At 41.5% G+C, this 15,650-nt stretch overlaps 1 protein-coding gene across 3 annotated transcripts in view; it reads right to left on the reverse strand.

Annotated features, from left to right (window-relative positions):
- The window catches only part of SGCD (sarcoglycan delta), an 897,144-nt gene that overhangs the window by 118,455 nt on the left and 763,039 nt on the right, over positions 1-15,650 (reverse strand). For all 3 annotated transcript variants that reach the window (XM_046668506.1, XM_046668505.1, XM_046668504.1), the window contains one exon: positions 14,220-14,339. In XM_046668506.1, coding sequence (XP_046524462.1) covers positions 14,220-14,339 — 120 coding nt within the window. The remainder of the gene's footprint in view (positions 1-14,219; positions 14,340-15,650) is intronic.

Here is a 15,650-nt window from a genome sequence, read left to right on the forward strand (position 1 = left end):
GTGCACCCTTGGGTGAGCTGTTCTTCCTTCACAGGCTTCAGTCTCTTAATCTCGAAGATGGAGATTTGGAGATTTCTTTCGCTTTTTTCCCCACCCTGAGTACCTTTAAGGGTGGTCTTGAGAATCGAATAAGATGACAGCAAAAAATGTGTGCAAGTATTCCAATCTAACTAAATGCTATCATGCGGAGGGTAATTATATGTTCAGTCCTCTAGGAGTTCATTAGCTCACTTGTGATGTGTGGTAGCACAGACACTCTCCCAAACTGGCTTCTCACCCTTGTAGAATTGTTCTGTTTGAGAATCATGGAAGGAAAGAAGGAAAGGAGGGCAGGAAGAAGCTGGAGAGAGAAAGAGGAAAGGAGTCATGTTAAAAACCAGTCAATTCAGGACTGGCCCCGTGGTGTAGCAGTTAAGTTTGCACGCTCTGCTTTGGTGGCCTGGGGTTCACTGGTTCAGATCCTGGGTGTGAACCTACAGTCCTCTTATCAAGCCATGCTGTGGCAAGAGTCCCACATATAAAATAGAGAAAGATGGGCACAGATGTTAGCTCAGGGCTAACCTTCTTTGGGGATAAAAATAAAAACAAACCCAGCCAATTCAACTCCTATCCCATAATTCATTTTTTATCCTTTGACTGTTCCAGTGACAGAACTAAGTTTCTAATGTAAAGTTCAGCCCCCAGGCTGTACCACAAGAGGAAGTGTGGTTTTCAATGTTATCTCCTTCCAACAGGAACAGCTTTGTCTGCTTCCTTTAACTTCGCCCATTGAAATTCTTCAAGGACTAACTCAAATCTCCACTTCTCAGTTAGGGCCTCTCCTTGGAATTTATGTGGCCCCAGCGCTGTGGGCCATTGTTAGAGTGCACACCCTTGTATGAGTTTCTCTGGTACATTTCTTATATCTCATACTCCAGCTTATGTTCCCAAAGACAGGAAGAGACCACACCTTGTAAATCCAAGGCCTGGCACCTTTCCTTACTCCACCAGAAATCTTTGATCAGAATTTGCTAAGGAGAAACATTTTCAGAGTCCTGGGAGGAAGAATCAGACCAGAGGAACTTGTTCAGGCTCTCTTGCAAGGATGCCCTCATTAAACATACAGCTGAAGCCCTAGAGCCTGAACACTCCCCAACAACCAGTCAGCTAGACAGATAGGAAGCCAAGAGGGAAAGTCATTTTCCTTGGCAGCCAAGATGCATTTAACAACCAAAGAAGAAAAGCACATTACCTTCCTCCATAGCTCATAGGCACCCTGCATATTGATTTCAAATCAGCTCTTTCCTTTGTTTGGTTAAATGCAATCTCTTCCACAAGCCTACAAGTACTTTACAAGTACTTTACAAGTACTTTAAATGTGCTTTGACCTCTGACCAGCTCCCATCAAGAACAACACACTGCGTTCAGAACTCACGGCCATGTTTGTTCTCTTTCCAGATGGGATAATCCTGACCTTCCTCATATGCTCAGCCTGTTTCCTTTGGGCTGAGAGTGAAAAAGAGCAACATGAGCTTGAGAGCACTACCAGTCTTGTAGGGCAGGCTGTGTAAGTTTCTTTTGGGAATGTCTTTTTGAATTAAACCACGAAGCATAGACCTCATGGATACATTCAGTCCCATAATTAGTGGATTTGTGCAACCCCTTGCTGGCTGATCCTCCTCCCAGCATCCTGTAAATCACAACCAGATCTTGGCACTCCCCAGTTTGAAGCCCTTTGGTGTCTCCTCATTACCCTTAAATCTAAACACCTTAATATGATACACAGTGCCAACTATAGTATTATGGTTTTATAAGAGATTCATATACACATATCTCTATGATGATCCATGTATAGATAATATTTATCTACATATTTATACAACATATAATGTATATAAGCATAACATATACATATATATGTCATATGACATTTGTAACAATACATATACCACACACACATATGAAACATAGACTATAGAAATGTGTATGCATATTTGTAGCTACGTACGTGATATATGTTAAAAGCATAGGCTTTTTATGGTAAAATACTGAATTGCACACTTTAAATGGGTGAATTGTATATGTGAATTATATCTCAACAAAGGTGTCATAAAAAACAAACAAAATACAGGCTCTAGAGTCTGCTTATCTGGGTTTTCTTCTCACTTCTGCCATTTAACTTGCTACATAATCTTGGGGGAACTTGCGTCTCTATTTGTCAATTTGCTCATATATAAAATGAGTGTAATAATAAAACTTATCTCAGAGGGCTGTCGTGAGAAGTGCGTTAACACACATAAAGAGATTCGAACAGTACCCAGTATAGAGTGAGCATTTAATAAATGTTAACCATTGTAATTACGGCTGGTCCCTTTTCATGTCTGGGCCCTCTGCTTCTTGACCTCTACCCTCTGGCTGTGTAAAACTTTTCCAAAATGTCTTGCTTCCCCAGGACTTCGTACATGCTGTTGCACACACAGCCCTTCCAACTCCCTTTTCCTTGAGTTACTCCTGTTTATCCTTCTAGTCTCAACTTAATTGCCATTTCCTTCAGGAAGTTTCCCTTACTTGCAAAATTAGGTTAAAACCTCCTAATTTTATGTTTCCATGACATCTTGTATTTCCCTGAAGATAAGACACATTCTTCTCACATAAATGTTGAAAATATCTGTCTTTCTTGCTTGGCTGTGGATTCCAAATAGGCAGGTGCCCAGGGGTCCCTTTGGTCAGCAAAGCAGTTGGCCAGAGTAAGCGGTCAATTAATATTTGTTGAATGTATTGAATTTCTTTTTAAGTGAGAACTGCCTATATTATGGCTTAAATAATGCCAAGAACCTTCCTGTTGATGTTAATTCCTTTCTTTTTTGACCCATGAAAGTTCTTGCATCATAAATTACTTCTAAGGGTCTAACCATACTTGACTTTTCTCTGGCTTACAGCATCAAAATCATGTCAAATGTTCCCATTTACACTTCAGCCACATCCTGCACAGCACACTGCCAAGAGGGGAAAACCCCTAGGAGACTCTAGCAGAAACTGGAGATGTCTCCCTAAATCAGGCTTTCGGGAAAGCAAGCAATTCCTTTTTACTCTATGCTGATAAAGACAATCTTTTCCGAAAGTTACATCCACATGTGCCTATTTGCTGAAAAAACAATGGCAGCTCATCCCACCTCCTCTGTCACACAGAGCTGTGCTCATGGTTCTGCTGATCTTGCGGTCTAGGAGGCTGGTGCTCACTCCACTGCATCTGCTAAGCCAACCTCTGCCCCCACCCCTTACACTTTCCCTCAGTTTTTCCTCCAGGAAGTTTCTCTGGGCCACCTCTGTAGACCTGGTCTTCAACGCCTGTTTCCAGCACACACTGCCAAGTCCTCTCGGCACAAACTGCAGCCAAGTGCTATCTTCTATTTTTTTATTTAACTTTTTAAGAAACATTTTCACTGCTGTTTACTATTTCACTAGGTATGTGCTTTGACACTTCTACTAGGCTATAATCTCTTTGAGATCAAGGGACTTTTATGCTGTGTCCTTACATCCTGCATTGAACTTTGGGGATAGTTGCAGAAATGGTGCTCAATAGGAATTTGTAGAAGGAACAATAGTCATAGGCATCAATATTTTGGCCACTTATCACTGTGCCAAGTACTTTACATACTATATTATGTAGCTACTCATTACCCCCATTGTAAGGTGAGCAACCTGGGACTTTCAGTGATTTAGAAAGTTGCCCAACGCTGTCCCACTAGAGCCAAGAGTGGAAGCCAGGCACTCTGTCTCCAAACTCCACACCCATTTAACCATCCTGCTATCCTACACTATTGTCCCCAAGGGAAGAAACTTGGGCATTCACTTCTAACCCATGCCCGGAGAGTTCTGGATATCTTCTCCTCTCTCTCTCCCTATTTCTTTTGTTTGAATTCACCCTTGCACAGGGTAAGATGGGAGGGAAAGCATAACGAGTTAAAGAAAGTATTTTTAGCCCTCTTTTCTCCCACTCAAATAAGCAGAATTAAATTCAAGTCCCTCCAATAAAGGAGAATAAAGTTAATTTCCTTCCCTTTTCTGCACACTGAGAGTTTCTTATTCACACTGTCATCTCATTAAATTCCTAGCGTCGCTGTGGAATACCAACATTCCCCTTGGCCTCTGCCAGGAAGAAAGAAAAAAAAATTCTGCTCAGGTGACTTTGGTTACATAAGAACATTCTGCAACAGCAAAGGTAATTAGTAAGAAGGAGACAGTACAGCCGGACTGTGTGGAAAGGCCCTTGACATTGAAGATGGTCTGGTAGAAGTTCATCTTCTCATTGGAAAATAGTCTGTTCTTGGTATTAACTGGCAAGAAGAAAACTTTAATGATAAAAATAAACCAACAGATGCCTGAAAGCACATTAGCTGTAGCTTGATAGAGAAATTAAAGCTGTGTCAGTTCCACAAACAAAAAAGCAAAACACATCCCTCCTTCGTTAAGTGCCGGAATCGGTTCTCTTCAAAGCAGCCAAATAGTGAACCTCATCAACTCTTTAATCGAACTAGAAAGCTGACAAATGTCCCCAACTGCCTTTTCTCCCCCTCCACCCAACCTTGCGCAACTGAGGGAGACAATGGCTGAGCAACTGGGGAGGTCTGCTGAGGCAATGCTGCTAGGACAAGCTGGCCACGTTTACACAGAACGATGAATCCATCATGCTGATAGTAAATCACTTCCCGCTCTTGCCAAGGGGAAAAGTGTGTGGGGCCCAGCAGATGCCTTTTCTTCCTGCATCAGGAGTCAACCCCTAAGCTTGGGGGGAAAAAGCTGAACTGCGGCAGCTTATGATGCCTGAGCACATGGGTGGATGAGTGCATGGAACTAGGTGGCAGACTCACCCAGGCTTTTGGACTAGCTCTTTTTTATTTTTCGGAGAATTATGGAAGCTGTACTCCCAGTAGCATTTCAGATGAAACCCCATTATTATTTCTCTTTTGTTGAACTGTGCTTTTTCTCATTAAGTATCTCTGGTTTATTAAGGTTGAGGTTGTTCATCTGAGACTGTTTTATATTTGGCTTTCTCGCTACATTATTTATGGGAAATGTATCTTTATGATCTAATACATTATTCCTGTATTTCTGTAAATAATAAACTTTGGAATGAGGTGCCAGAGAAGAACTTTACAACTGCCAATTCTTTTTAAATAGTTGAATCCCCAGTACATTATCTCTGCTAATGATAACAGAGAGCAGAAGGAGGGCACTGGCAAGTTTCAGGTTCCTCTGATTTGTTACCCAAATGTTCTTATTAGATTGGTAAGCTCTCATCTCGGATCAATGTCTGAATTATTCAGTTTTCATGAGCACATAAGAGGAACTGTGCTCCACTTTCTACTATAATCCCTCAGTCTCTCCCATGCTTCCTTCCACTCACTGATGAGATACTTCAGAAAGGAAGAGAAAGAAGAGAAAGATGAAGGCAAAGGAAAAGGAAAAAGGAAAAAGGAGAGGTTGTTTATTTAGAACCTACTCACATCCCCTAAGTAATGTGTGTAACAAAGCCAATATCTCATGGCTGATAATTTGGCAGAACCCAGTTTAGTCACATCCTAAAACCTTTGGGTTCCTTCTCCCTGCCATGCTGAAAGGCAGAGTGGCTTGGGAAAAGCATAAGAATGTGGGATAGGGCCTTCAACTTCAGAGGATGCCTCCAGGGTAGTCATGGCCCCAGAAACCAGCCCTGGAGTCTCCTTGAGAGAAAGAAATGGGCTGGGGGCTGGGAGCTGTGTGGTTGCACTCTAGTTGATGAAATTCTCGAAGTTCTCGCTCCAGGACGCCCTCTTGGGCCATCTCCTCTCTGGAGTCCATCTGTTCAGCCCATGTGGGTGACTCTCTGACTCCTCTGCTCAGTGGGGCATCTCTTGTGGGCTTTTTTGCTGGTGTTTCCCACCAGACCCACAGCCTCTTCCTTAGAGAGGTCCTTGGGCAGGAAGACTCAGAGCATCTAAAGCTGAACTATTCATCTCTGACCCCAAATCTACTGTTGTTCTTATACATTTCTGTTAATGACACCACAATTGCTTGACTGACAAGGTGCATGATGCCAGAGCCTCCCCGACTTCCGTCTCCTGACCCTCCACATCCAGTTGCCAAGTTTCATCAGTTCTACTTCAAGATGATCTTTCCCATTCATTCTCTCTTCTCTTTCTATCCTAGTTCAGGCCCTTATAAATCCTCAACAAAGGTGTTAAAATATTCTCTTAACCAAGGTGTAAGTTCTCCCTCCTTCCTTTTCTCTATATTATCAGATTGGTTATACAACATTCCAACATTCAAAAATCTTTCAATACTCTCATGCAACAAATAACTGAGCACTTACTATGTACTAGGCACTATTCTAGACTCTGAAGAACAAAATTCCTGCTGTCATGAAGCTTACATACTGATGAGGAGGATAGGATGAGAATAAAGATATATACACACACTCTGTCATGTTGTGATGACTACTCTGAAGAGGAATAAAGCAGTGTAAAGGTACAGACCTGGAATCAACAAACTTTTTCTGTAAAGTGCCAAATGATAAATATTTTAGGCTTTGTGGGCCATATGATCTGTGTCAACTACTGAACTTTGATGTTATAGTGTGAAAGGAACAACAGACAATACAAATGAGCATGGCTGTGTTCCAATAACACATTATTTGCAAAACCAGGCAGTGATTTCAGCCTGATTTGGCCCACAGCCCATATTTGCCAACTCTTAGTATAGACATTGACAGCAGGAACATGCTCTTTTTATCAGATGGTCAAGGAAGACTTCTGTGATGAAGTGATATTTGAACCATAAAGGAAGAGGTCCTTTATGCATAGACTAGAAAAGAGGATTCCAAGCAGAGGGAAGAGTAAGTACAAGTGCTGAGAAGTGAAAACATGCTTGGTGGTGAAGCAAGGAGGCTAGTGGATCTGGAGCTCAGCAAGCAAGGGAGAAAACTTAACAGAGTATCTTTCATTAATATCTTTCACAATCCTGGTTTCCACTCTCTCATGTACAGCAGTCACGATTTTCCATGATCATACTTTTGATTATTTTAATGAATATTTGCTATTTTTCTTTGCTTTTCTTTGAGAACTGACCCCACGATCTCACTCTCAATCATTTCCAACCTTAGCTCTAGCAGTGGGGCTCTGACTCAGGCCTTGCCAACCAGCATATTCCATCATCCTGGTCAAAATGGCTCGTTCAGGGATGGGCATATGGCCCAAGTCAGTCGAGTCAGAATAAAACCTTGGACTTCGTTGGGTTTATATTAGGAAAGTAAGCACTCTTTCTGCTCACCAGCAGAGTAGAAGATAGAATACAAGATGAGAAAATAGAGCTGAGAGATGGCAAGGGAAAGAAAGAGACTGAATTTTTGTCACGTTTGAGCCACTACACTTAGTCTGAAGCTGGCTACCACTGAATTCTTCCATCACTCGAGGCAGTATCTTTCCCCACCTCTGGCTTTGAGTTTGATTTACATCATTTACAACCGACTGAGTCCTGACTGATAAACATGTGATATTCCATTTACAAAGCAAGTACTCTCCCTGTTTTTTTCCCTGATCCATACTCAAGACCTAGTTCAAATGCTCCCTTCATTTAAGAAGCTTTCTAATCTCTCTTGTGGATACCACCCCACCACAGATGGATTCCATAATTCTATAGTTACTTTGTTTCTATCCCTTCTAAGCAGCTTTTTTCCTGCTTGGGCTCTCAGATTTCTGTATGTGTGTGTCATCTCCCTGATTAGACAGACAGCTCCCTGAGAGAGCAGGAACAGTGACATTCATCTCTGTATCTCCATGACACCATTATAGTGATACGGAGATATCATATATATATAGGTAAGTGTATATATATGATACACACAACATATTTAATGAATGAACACTACTAAGAACACCCCACTCTTTCCATCATACTTATCAATTGCTAGGTTGCAGTAGAGAGTTTCATCAAAAACTAATTCAAAAGCCTAAATATATCATCTGATGTCATCCTAAAAAAGAAAAAGCCTCAGACCACGTTTAAATTTCTATAAATCTTATGCTAATTTAAATGGCTTTAGATTTAATTAAAAATGTTTTTCAATTGATAATAATGTAACTTGGATAATTAGCATCAAGTGGCATCTAGAGGACATATTTAAAAAACTAATCAAGAGTATAAATAGACCTAATTAAGAATTAGAATAACGCTTCATAATTATGCTTTGTTTATAAATGCTGTAATGTCCAATTCATTGTTCAATGAAACTGGTCATTAACAAAAATCAAAATTATGTTTTCCCTGGTGTTTCCATGAAGATGCCTCTTAGATGTACTGGCTTTTTTGTCGCCTGTTTTCTTGCTACTTTTTAAAGACCATTCCTATCCGATATTTAATAACTTGGTTCTGTAATTAAAGCTAAACTATATCATGCCTCATCTTGCACAGTAATTTTATAACTTTTTGGTAATTAAATGGATAGGCCTGATTACAAAGCTAAATTCTCTTGTGTCAGACCTAAATAGATACCTTTGTAATGTGAAAAACCCAAGGTTGGCAAAGACATTCCTGGCCATAAGAAGAAAGACCGGGTCTGGTCCCTGAATGAAAGCAAGGCCTTGAAAACTAGGGGAATGGCGGCCCCATATGGAGAATTCAGGAAGTGGGTTCTGGAGGGGCAGGGGATTTGGTAGGAGGCATAAGTTCAGCTGCAGGGATAAAGTGGAAGTGATGGAAAGACATCCACATGGAAAAGTCCGGGCTGTTGGGAATGTGGAACTAGAATTAAGAAGACAGTTCAAGGCAAATAGAGATTGGAGGGTCACCTGATAAGAGCAAACGTTGAAACTGTGTGTAAGTGTGGGATCTCCCCTAGAAATGTGAAAGGAGAAAAACAAGGCCTGAACCTTGGGGGAGTCCACCTGTGATGTCAAGTGTGAATACACGTCATTTATTAGGTGAAAGAAGAGTTAGTGAAAGAAGCAGAGGACCAATCAGAGATGCAGGAGAGCTGTGGGAATAGCAAGGTCTCTAGAAGCCAAATTGGAGAGGAATAGCTAGAAAACTTGCTCAGTTCTCTTTCATTCTCATGATGATGCCAACACGCTATGGAGTTCGGGGGAAGCTGAAGATTACTACGACAGAGTGTAGTGGGTAAGATGCCTGGATTCAGAGCCTGACTCCATTAGTTTCTCTCTGTGTAATTTTGCACAAGTTTTTATCACTCTGTGCCTCAGTTGGCTCCTGTCTATATGAAAGTGACAAGCCAGTGTCCTCTTCGTAAGGTTGTTATGAGGATCAAATGCATGTATTCAGGTAAGTGATTCGTTCAGCATCTTGCACAGAGTAAGCCCTAAACGTACATTAACTATATGTATATTGTAGCTTTTCTGGAGGAAAGCGGTGAAAGCTGAGCCTGAATTCAACTGAAAGCTACCAGCAAAGGTGTGGCAAAACGATTTAGTTGTGATCGTCCTAGGTCAGTGGCTTCCAAACTTGAGTGAGCATCAGAATCCCCATGGAGGGCTGATTTAAACACCTTGTGCTGGGTCCCACCCTCAGCTGAGTTTCTGATTCACTAGGTCTCCGGTGCGGCTTGAGAGTTTCCATGACAACAAAAAGATCACAGCTGATGCTTCTCATCCAAAAGCCACACTTGCAAAACCACTGTCTTAGTAAGTGAAGGGAGAGACCCTACAATTTTGGGAATTCAACCCAGGCCTTCGATCTATTACCTAAGTCTAACTTGAGAACACATGTGTTAATAAGACCAGCCTTACATGCACCCAGGTGAAATGGGCACCGTAGTCCTTCCCAGCTTGTAAAGGTGTTTTCTATTCTGGCCCTAGCTGTGTACAGGAAATCCACTAGTCCAAACTTATCTCATGTATGAATACTCCTATAAGTCCTAGCCAATTTCTGAGTAACTTCTTTCATGAACACACAAGGGCTGCATAAAATTTTAAGACTTGATAGGTTTCCAGTGGACCAACAGAAACCATCACCAACACAACAGTTGGCATGTACTGAGTGCTGTGTGCCATGCACTGTGCTATTCACTCTGCATACATTGGATCATCCAGTTCTCCCCACCACTGTGAAAGTCAGGCATTAGTACACTATGTCACAGAGTAGAAGGAAGTCTAGAAAGGTGACATATCCAAAGGCACTGGCTGATGAATGACAGAAACCAGGATTACAGGCCAGTGACAAGTATAAAACCTGTGCTCTCAGCCTTTCATCCACGTGGCTCTTGCCTGCTCTCTTTTCCCCGGGAAAGATGTGCATATGTGATAGATCAGCAACTACAGTCCACCTACATTGATGCCCCCATATCTTCTCCTGGAGAAAAGTTTCCTGATAGTTGAACCATTCTTTAGAGCTTCTAGTCCCTTTGCCATACTATTCAGGGTCCTTTGTGCTCAAGGTAGTCACTGTCCTGAAAACTGAATAGGTGGGTGTGGTTATTCAGAGGAGAATTTAAACAATGGAGTTAAGCCACAACATTCAAGAGGCATTATCTTCTTTTTTTCCCTAAAGATTGGCACTGAGCTAACAACTGTAGCCAATCTTCTTCATTGTTTTTTTTCTCCTTCTCCCAAAAGCCCCCCAGTACATAGTTGTATGCTCTAGTTGTGATGCCTTTGGTTGTGCTATGTGGGACCCCGTCTCAGCATGGCCTGATGAGTGGTGCCATGTCCGCACCCAGGATCGGAACCGGCAAAACCCTGGGCCACCGAAGCGGAGCGCACGAACTTAACCACTTGGCCACGGGGCCAGGCCTGGCATTATCTTCTTAAACGTATTCCTTATTATTTTCTACTGCTTATTCCTTCTCAACTATCAGTTAAAATAACTGATTTATTTGCATATGTTTCTTTATATTCATTCATTCTTACTTCCATTCTTATTTTGTTCCTCTCTTTCTGTTTCATATATGTGGAAACTAAAGCTTAGAGAGAAAAATAGACTTGGATAGGGTCACTCAGAACCTAAATGTTTGAGCAAGGATTCAAACCCAGATATGTTAGACTCCACTATGAAATATGCTCCCAGATTCAAACCTGCCAAGAGCTTGCACAGCTCAAAAAGACAAACTTCTCATTAAGCTGAAAATGAAACTGCCTAAACTTCCTGTTCCACACCATATGGCTGAAGCCCAGCTGACAGGAAGCTCATTTCTACAACACACTAGGCTGATTTCATTGAGTAGGTTGATGCGAGATTTGTGGGGTGGTCATTTCCTAATCTTTTTAGCATTAGTAGCAATAGTGGTATTTATTATGCTTCCTTTCTAGATTTTTACATAAAAAAGCAAATGTTCCTAATGATGGAGAGAGACAGGTTTTATCCTAAATCGTTCTCTATGTGAAATATCACAAGCACAAGCAACAATAACAACAAAAATATCCACCTGCCTTCAAGTGATCAAAAACTGCAAGAATCTTCCTGCCCTCAGTCTCGGTAATGGTGGGGTGAGGTGGGGGCAAGTTCTTAAAAGATACCATCAGAGAGTTTTGTACACTAAGATTAAATCAAAGTGTTGGGACATCTAAAATTATTCTGTACCTTTGCAAAGTCAGATTTTAAAGCAGTGAGGTGACTCACAAAGCGCCACAGAACTAATGGAAGTGCCAGACACCATTTGTACAAAACGATCTTGGCAGGAGATACCACCACTTTTTCCCCTGGGCAATTATTTTAGAGCTGGTATAGCAAGTACTCTTGAACAAGAGGATAACCTGAAGTTTTTGTGGGTTTTTTTTTCCCTCTCCAAACTAGAACTAAGGTGGAAAGTAGCATTTCTACAAATAATAGAGAAAAATATTAATTGTGAGAGTTGGCAAAGTTCTTGGAATTAACATATTTACATGCAGCTCTGTGCATTGAGGGTAGAGCCACAGGCAAGCATTTCAACATCAGTCTGACCACGTACAGGCACTTGATCTTGGCAAGTTTCATCATCTTTTCAAGCCTCTGTTTACTCATCTGAAAATGGGACAAATTTGAGGAGGCAGCAAAGTACAGTGCTTTAAAGTGAAGCAGTCTGCATTAAAAAACCTGGCTGGGAATCCCGGCTTTTACCCTTTACTATGGCTCAACACTTCCTAGGGCTCAGTTCTGTCATCTGCAAAATGGGGATGATAAAACTGGTGCCTACCTCATAAGGTGTTGGTGAGGTGTAAATGCAATAATGCATATAAAGCATGGTACCTGGACTATAGCAAGTGGTCATTAGACTTTTTTTTTTCCTTAAAGACTATCCACTTAAGGGGTTTTGAAAATAAGTTCTAGGAGGTCTCCAAAGGACAGAGAGGAGGAAAGAATGAAACTATACAGCTAAGACTCCAATCTCTGAACTCTCTCCTCCAAAGCCCCACCCACAACCCAGAGCAGTCTTGGCCTTTTATATATTCTACTTATGGGGGTTTGGTGTAAAATTCTATTTTTAAAAGTTTCTGTTGCTGAATTCAAAAAATTTCTGCTCTAGACAATTCTCATTTTACAAACAGAAAAAAGCAACGTCCTGATAGACAAAGGGAATTGTTCTAGATCATGCCATAAGTGAGCGCCTGACCAGAGTTTAGATTGCCCCTGGCTCGCCGCCCCTGCATCCTGTATTCTCACTTCCTTCGAGCCCCCTCAGCATGGTCACTTCCATCTTCTGACTCTGCTGAGCCTGATGCTGGTCACGATGAATCTGAAGCTTTGAAACTGACAGAAAGGAGCATAATGGGGCTAGTGAGAGTGATAGGGAAGTCAGGGTGGGAGAGAAGGCAAGGGTGATGAAATGTGTGTGTGTGTGTGTGTATGTGTGTGTTTGGCTATGCCAGGCACTCAACATCCACCAAGTTCTAGAGGCTGGTGGAATATCTAGATGAAGAAGATCTAGAACTGAGGCAAGACCCTAGGGCGGGGGATGAAGACCTAGGAGTCATCCAGTAAGGAAGTTAGATGTGATCGTGTATTACACGACAGAGAAAGAGACAGCTAGACAGTTCACACAAACTGACTGACTGCCGGTGGAGGTGACAACCAGGAGGAGGACAGCAGTAATGGAGAAGAAAGAAGATGCAGAGTGCAATTAATGATGCAAAGAATAAATAATAATTTCAAGTAAAAATAATAATTTAAGATAACAGCTAGCACTTAGTGAACACTTTCTATTTTTTAGTCAACCTTCTAACCACTTTACATAGATTATTTTGTTCAATCCTTCTGACAATCTTGGAATGTCAATACTTATATTACCTCCATTCTATAGATGAACAGACATAGGCACAGAGAGGTTAGATAACTTGCTTAAGGTCACATAGCTAGTGAAAGATAGAGATAGGGTTAAAATCTTAGTGGGTTAATTCTGGAGTCTGAGCTTTTAACTACCATGTTTCAGTGACTCTTAGGGAGCAAGAGAAGGAGAAGTCGTACTAGTATTGATTGGAGCAGTGGTCTGAGCAAGAGCAGCACCAGTGGTTACCACTGACTGAGCACTATTTTGTGCTAAGCACTGTGACAAGTGCATATAACATGATCTCATTTAACCCTAGGAACAACTTGAGATGGTGGATGTTCTTAGCCTGACTGAGCAGAAAAGAAAAGTGGCTCAGGGATGTTGGTAACTTGCCCAAAGTGACACAGCTAGTAGGCATCAGAGCAGGGATTAAGAGCCAGATCAGCTCCAGCCCCAGGCCTTAAACCACCGTGTTAGATGGTTTCAGTGTACAGCCACAGAAGACTAATTTGCTATGCGCTCAAATTCAGTGATCCCAACTGTAGAGCCACAGCTATTCCTGTAAATGGTTTTACAAACAAATCATAAGGCCCTCCCACCAGAGCTTCTAATTCAGTAAGTCATGGTTGGATTCATGAACCTAAACTTTTCAGAAGTTCCCTAGATGATTCTTAATTCACAACCAGGAATTAGGAACCTCTGTATCATATACACAAGTCTTGACTGCTTCCAGCAAGACTGCCAGTCTGTGAAGATAGGATGCTTTATTATACTTCTTGGCATGAGCCCACACCCCGCCTGATGCTCAGTGTTGGCAGATGTGACACAAAGACTCATGAGAAGTTTTTACCAGGGGACCAAGCTTCAAGGTAGGGGGTGAGGGCTTCATCTGCCTTGATTTAAGAGAATACAGGTAATTCACCTAAAGCACTCTTCGACACAGTTTCATTTTTTTCTCTAAAATGTACACAGTAGCATCAAACCAATTAAATGATTAAAGATTCCTTACCTAAAACTCTTAATCTCTCAGCTCCTACTACCACTTCATTGTTATCTGCAGAGAAGAGCAACTTTCCAGAAACTGTCTTTACTTCAAACTTTTTGCCATAAGCTTCTATGGCTTTTGGACCTAGAATGGAGAGAGAGAATACATTAGCCTCATGCATTCAGTTACAAAGAGCTTTTTGTGTTTTTTTTTTTAAAGATTTTATTTTTCCTTTTTCTCTCCAAAGCACCCCTGTACATAGTTGTGTATTTTTAGTTGTGGGTCCTTCTAGTTGTGGCATGTGGGATGACGCCTCAGCATGGCCTGATGAAGGGTGCCATGTCCGTGCCCAGGATTCGAACCGGTGAAACCCTTGGCTACTGGAATGGAGTGCGAGAACTCAACCACTCAGCCACGGGGCCAGCAGAGCTTTTCATAGAACATATACATCTGACGAGATTATATTAGACTTTAATGTAAGTGGATTGTTTTTCATAAGTCAACCCTGAAAACCAGTCTTGTGACTTCAGCCATGTCTTGTCAATTCCTTTTAATCATATGCTTCTGGGCAATGATTTTAAAGGCCATCATGTCCTTCCTCCATACTAATGCTTGAATGAGATTTCCCTCAGCTAACTACCAAACTACTGTCAAATATCTATAAATTTTGACTGGACATATCAAGGCATGGAAAGCTCACCTTCTCTTGGAGCAACCAGCATATCTTTGGCCAGCCCTAACCGTTGGAAAGGGTGCCTTTAAATTCAGCTGAAATGTCTCACTCTGTAGCCTTGATCGACTGGCTGCATTTGATATCAGACAAGTCTATTTCCTCAGTATATAGATCATTTCCTGGCAGAAAAGGCTATAATATGCTGTAATTAATTGCCTAGTAAGTTGTTGGATCTTTTATGCTAGAATTTCATTCAGTAAAAAATAAATTTCAGGGGCCAGCCCCATGGCGTAGTAGTTAAGTTCGGTGTGCTCCACATCAGTGGCCTGGGTTCACAGGTTCGGATCCCAGGCATGGACCTATACCACTCGTCAGCCATTCGGTGGCAGCGACCCACATACAAAATAGAGGAAGACTGGCCAGATGTTAGCTTAGGGCTAATCTTCCTCAAGCAGAAAAAGAGAAATATTGGCAATAGATGTTAGCTCAGGGTGAATCTTCCTCAGCAAAAATAAAATCAAATAAAAAATAAAATAAACTTCAGAGGGTTTAGCATACGACAACAGATGCTGTTCTTGAAGGTGGGGCTATAGTGGTGGCATCTTCTGATGGAGACAGATATGAATTTAAACAGTTATTGATAAACAAACCAGAAAATCACACAGAGTTTCAGCTACTATAGCAAAAGTAAAACAGGTTAATGTGTTACAATTCCTAAAAAAAAAAAAAAAAGGAAAAAAAGACATTTTAGTCTATCTGAGCTGGAGCCACCTGAACACCTA

Source organism: Equus quagga, chromosome 7 (assembly GCF_021613505.1).
Source record: "Equus quagga isolate Etosha38 chromosome 7, UCLA_HA_Equagga_1.0, whole genome shotgun sequence".
Lineage (NCBI taxonomy): Eukaryota > Metazoa > Chordata > Mammalia > Perissodactyla > Equidae > Equus > Equus quagga.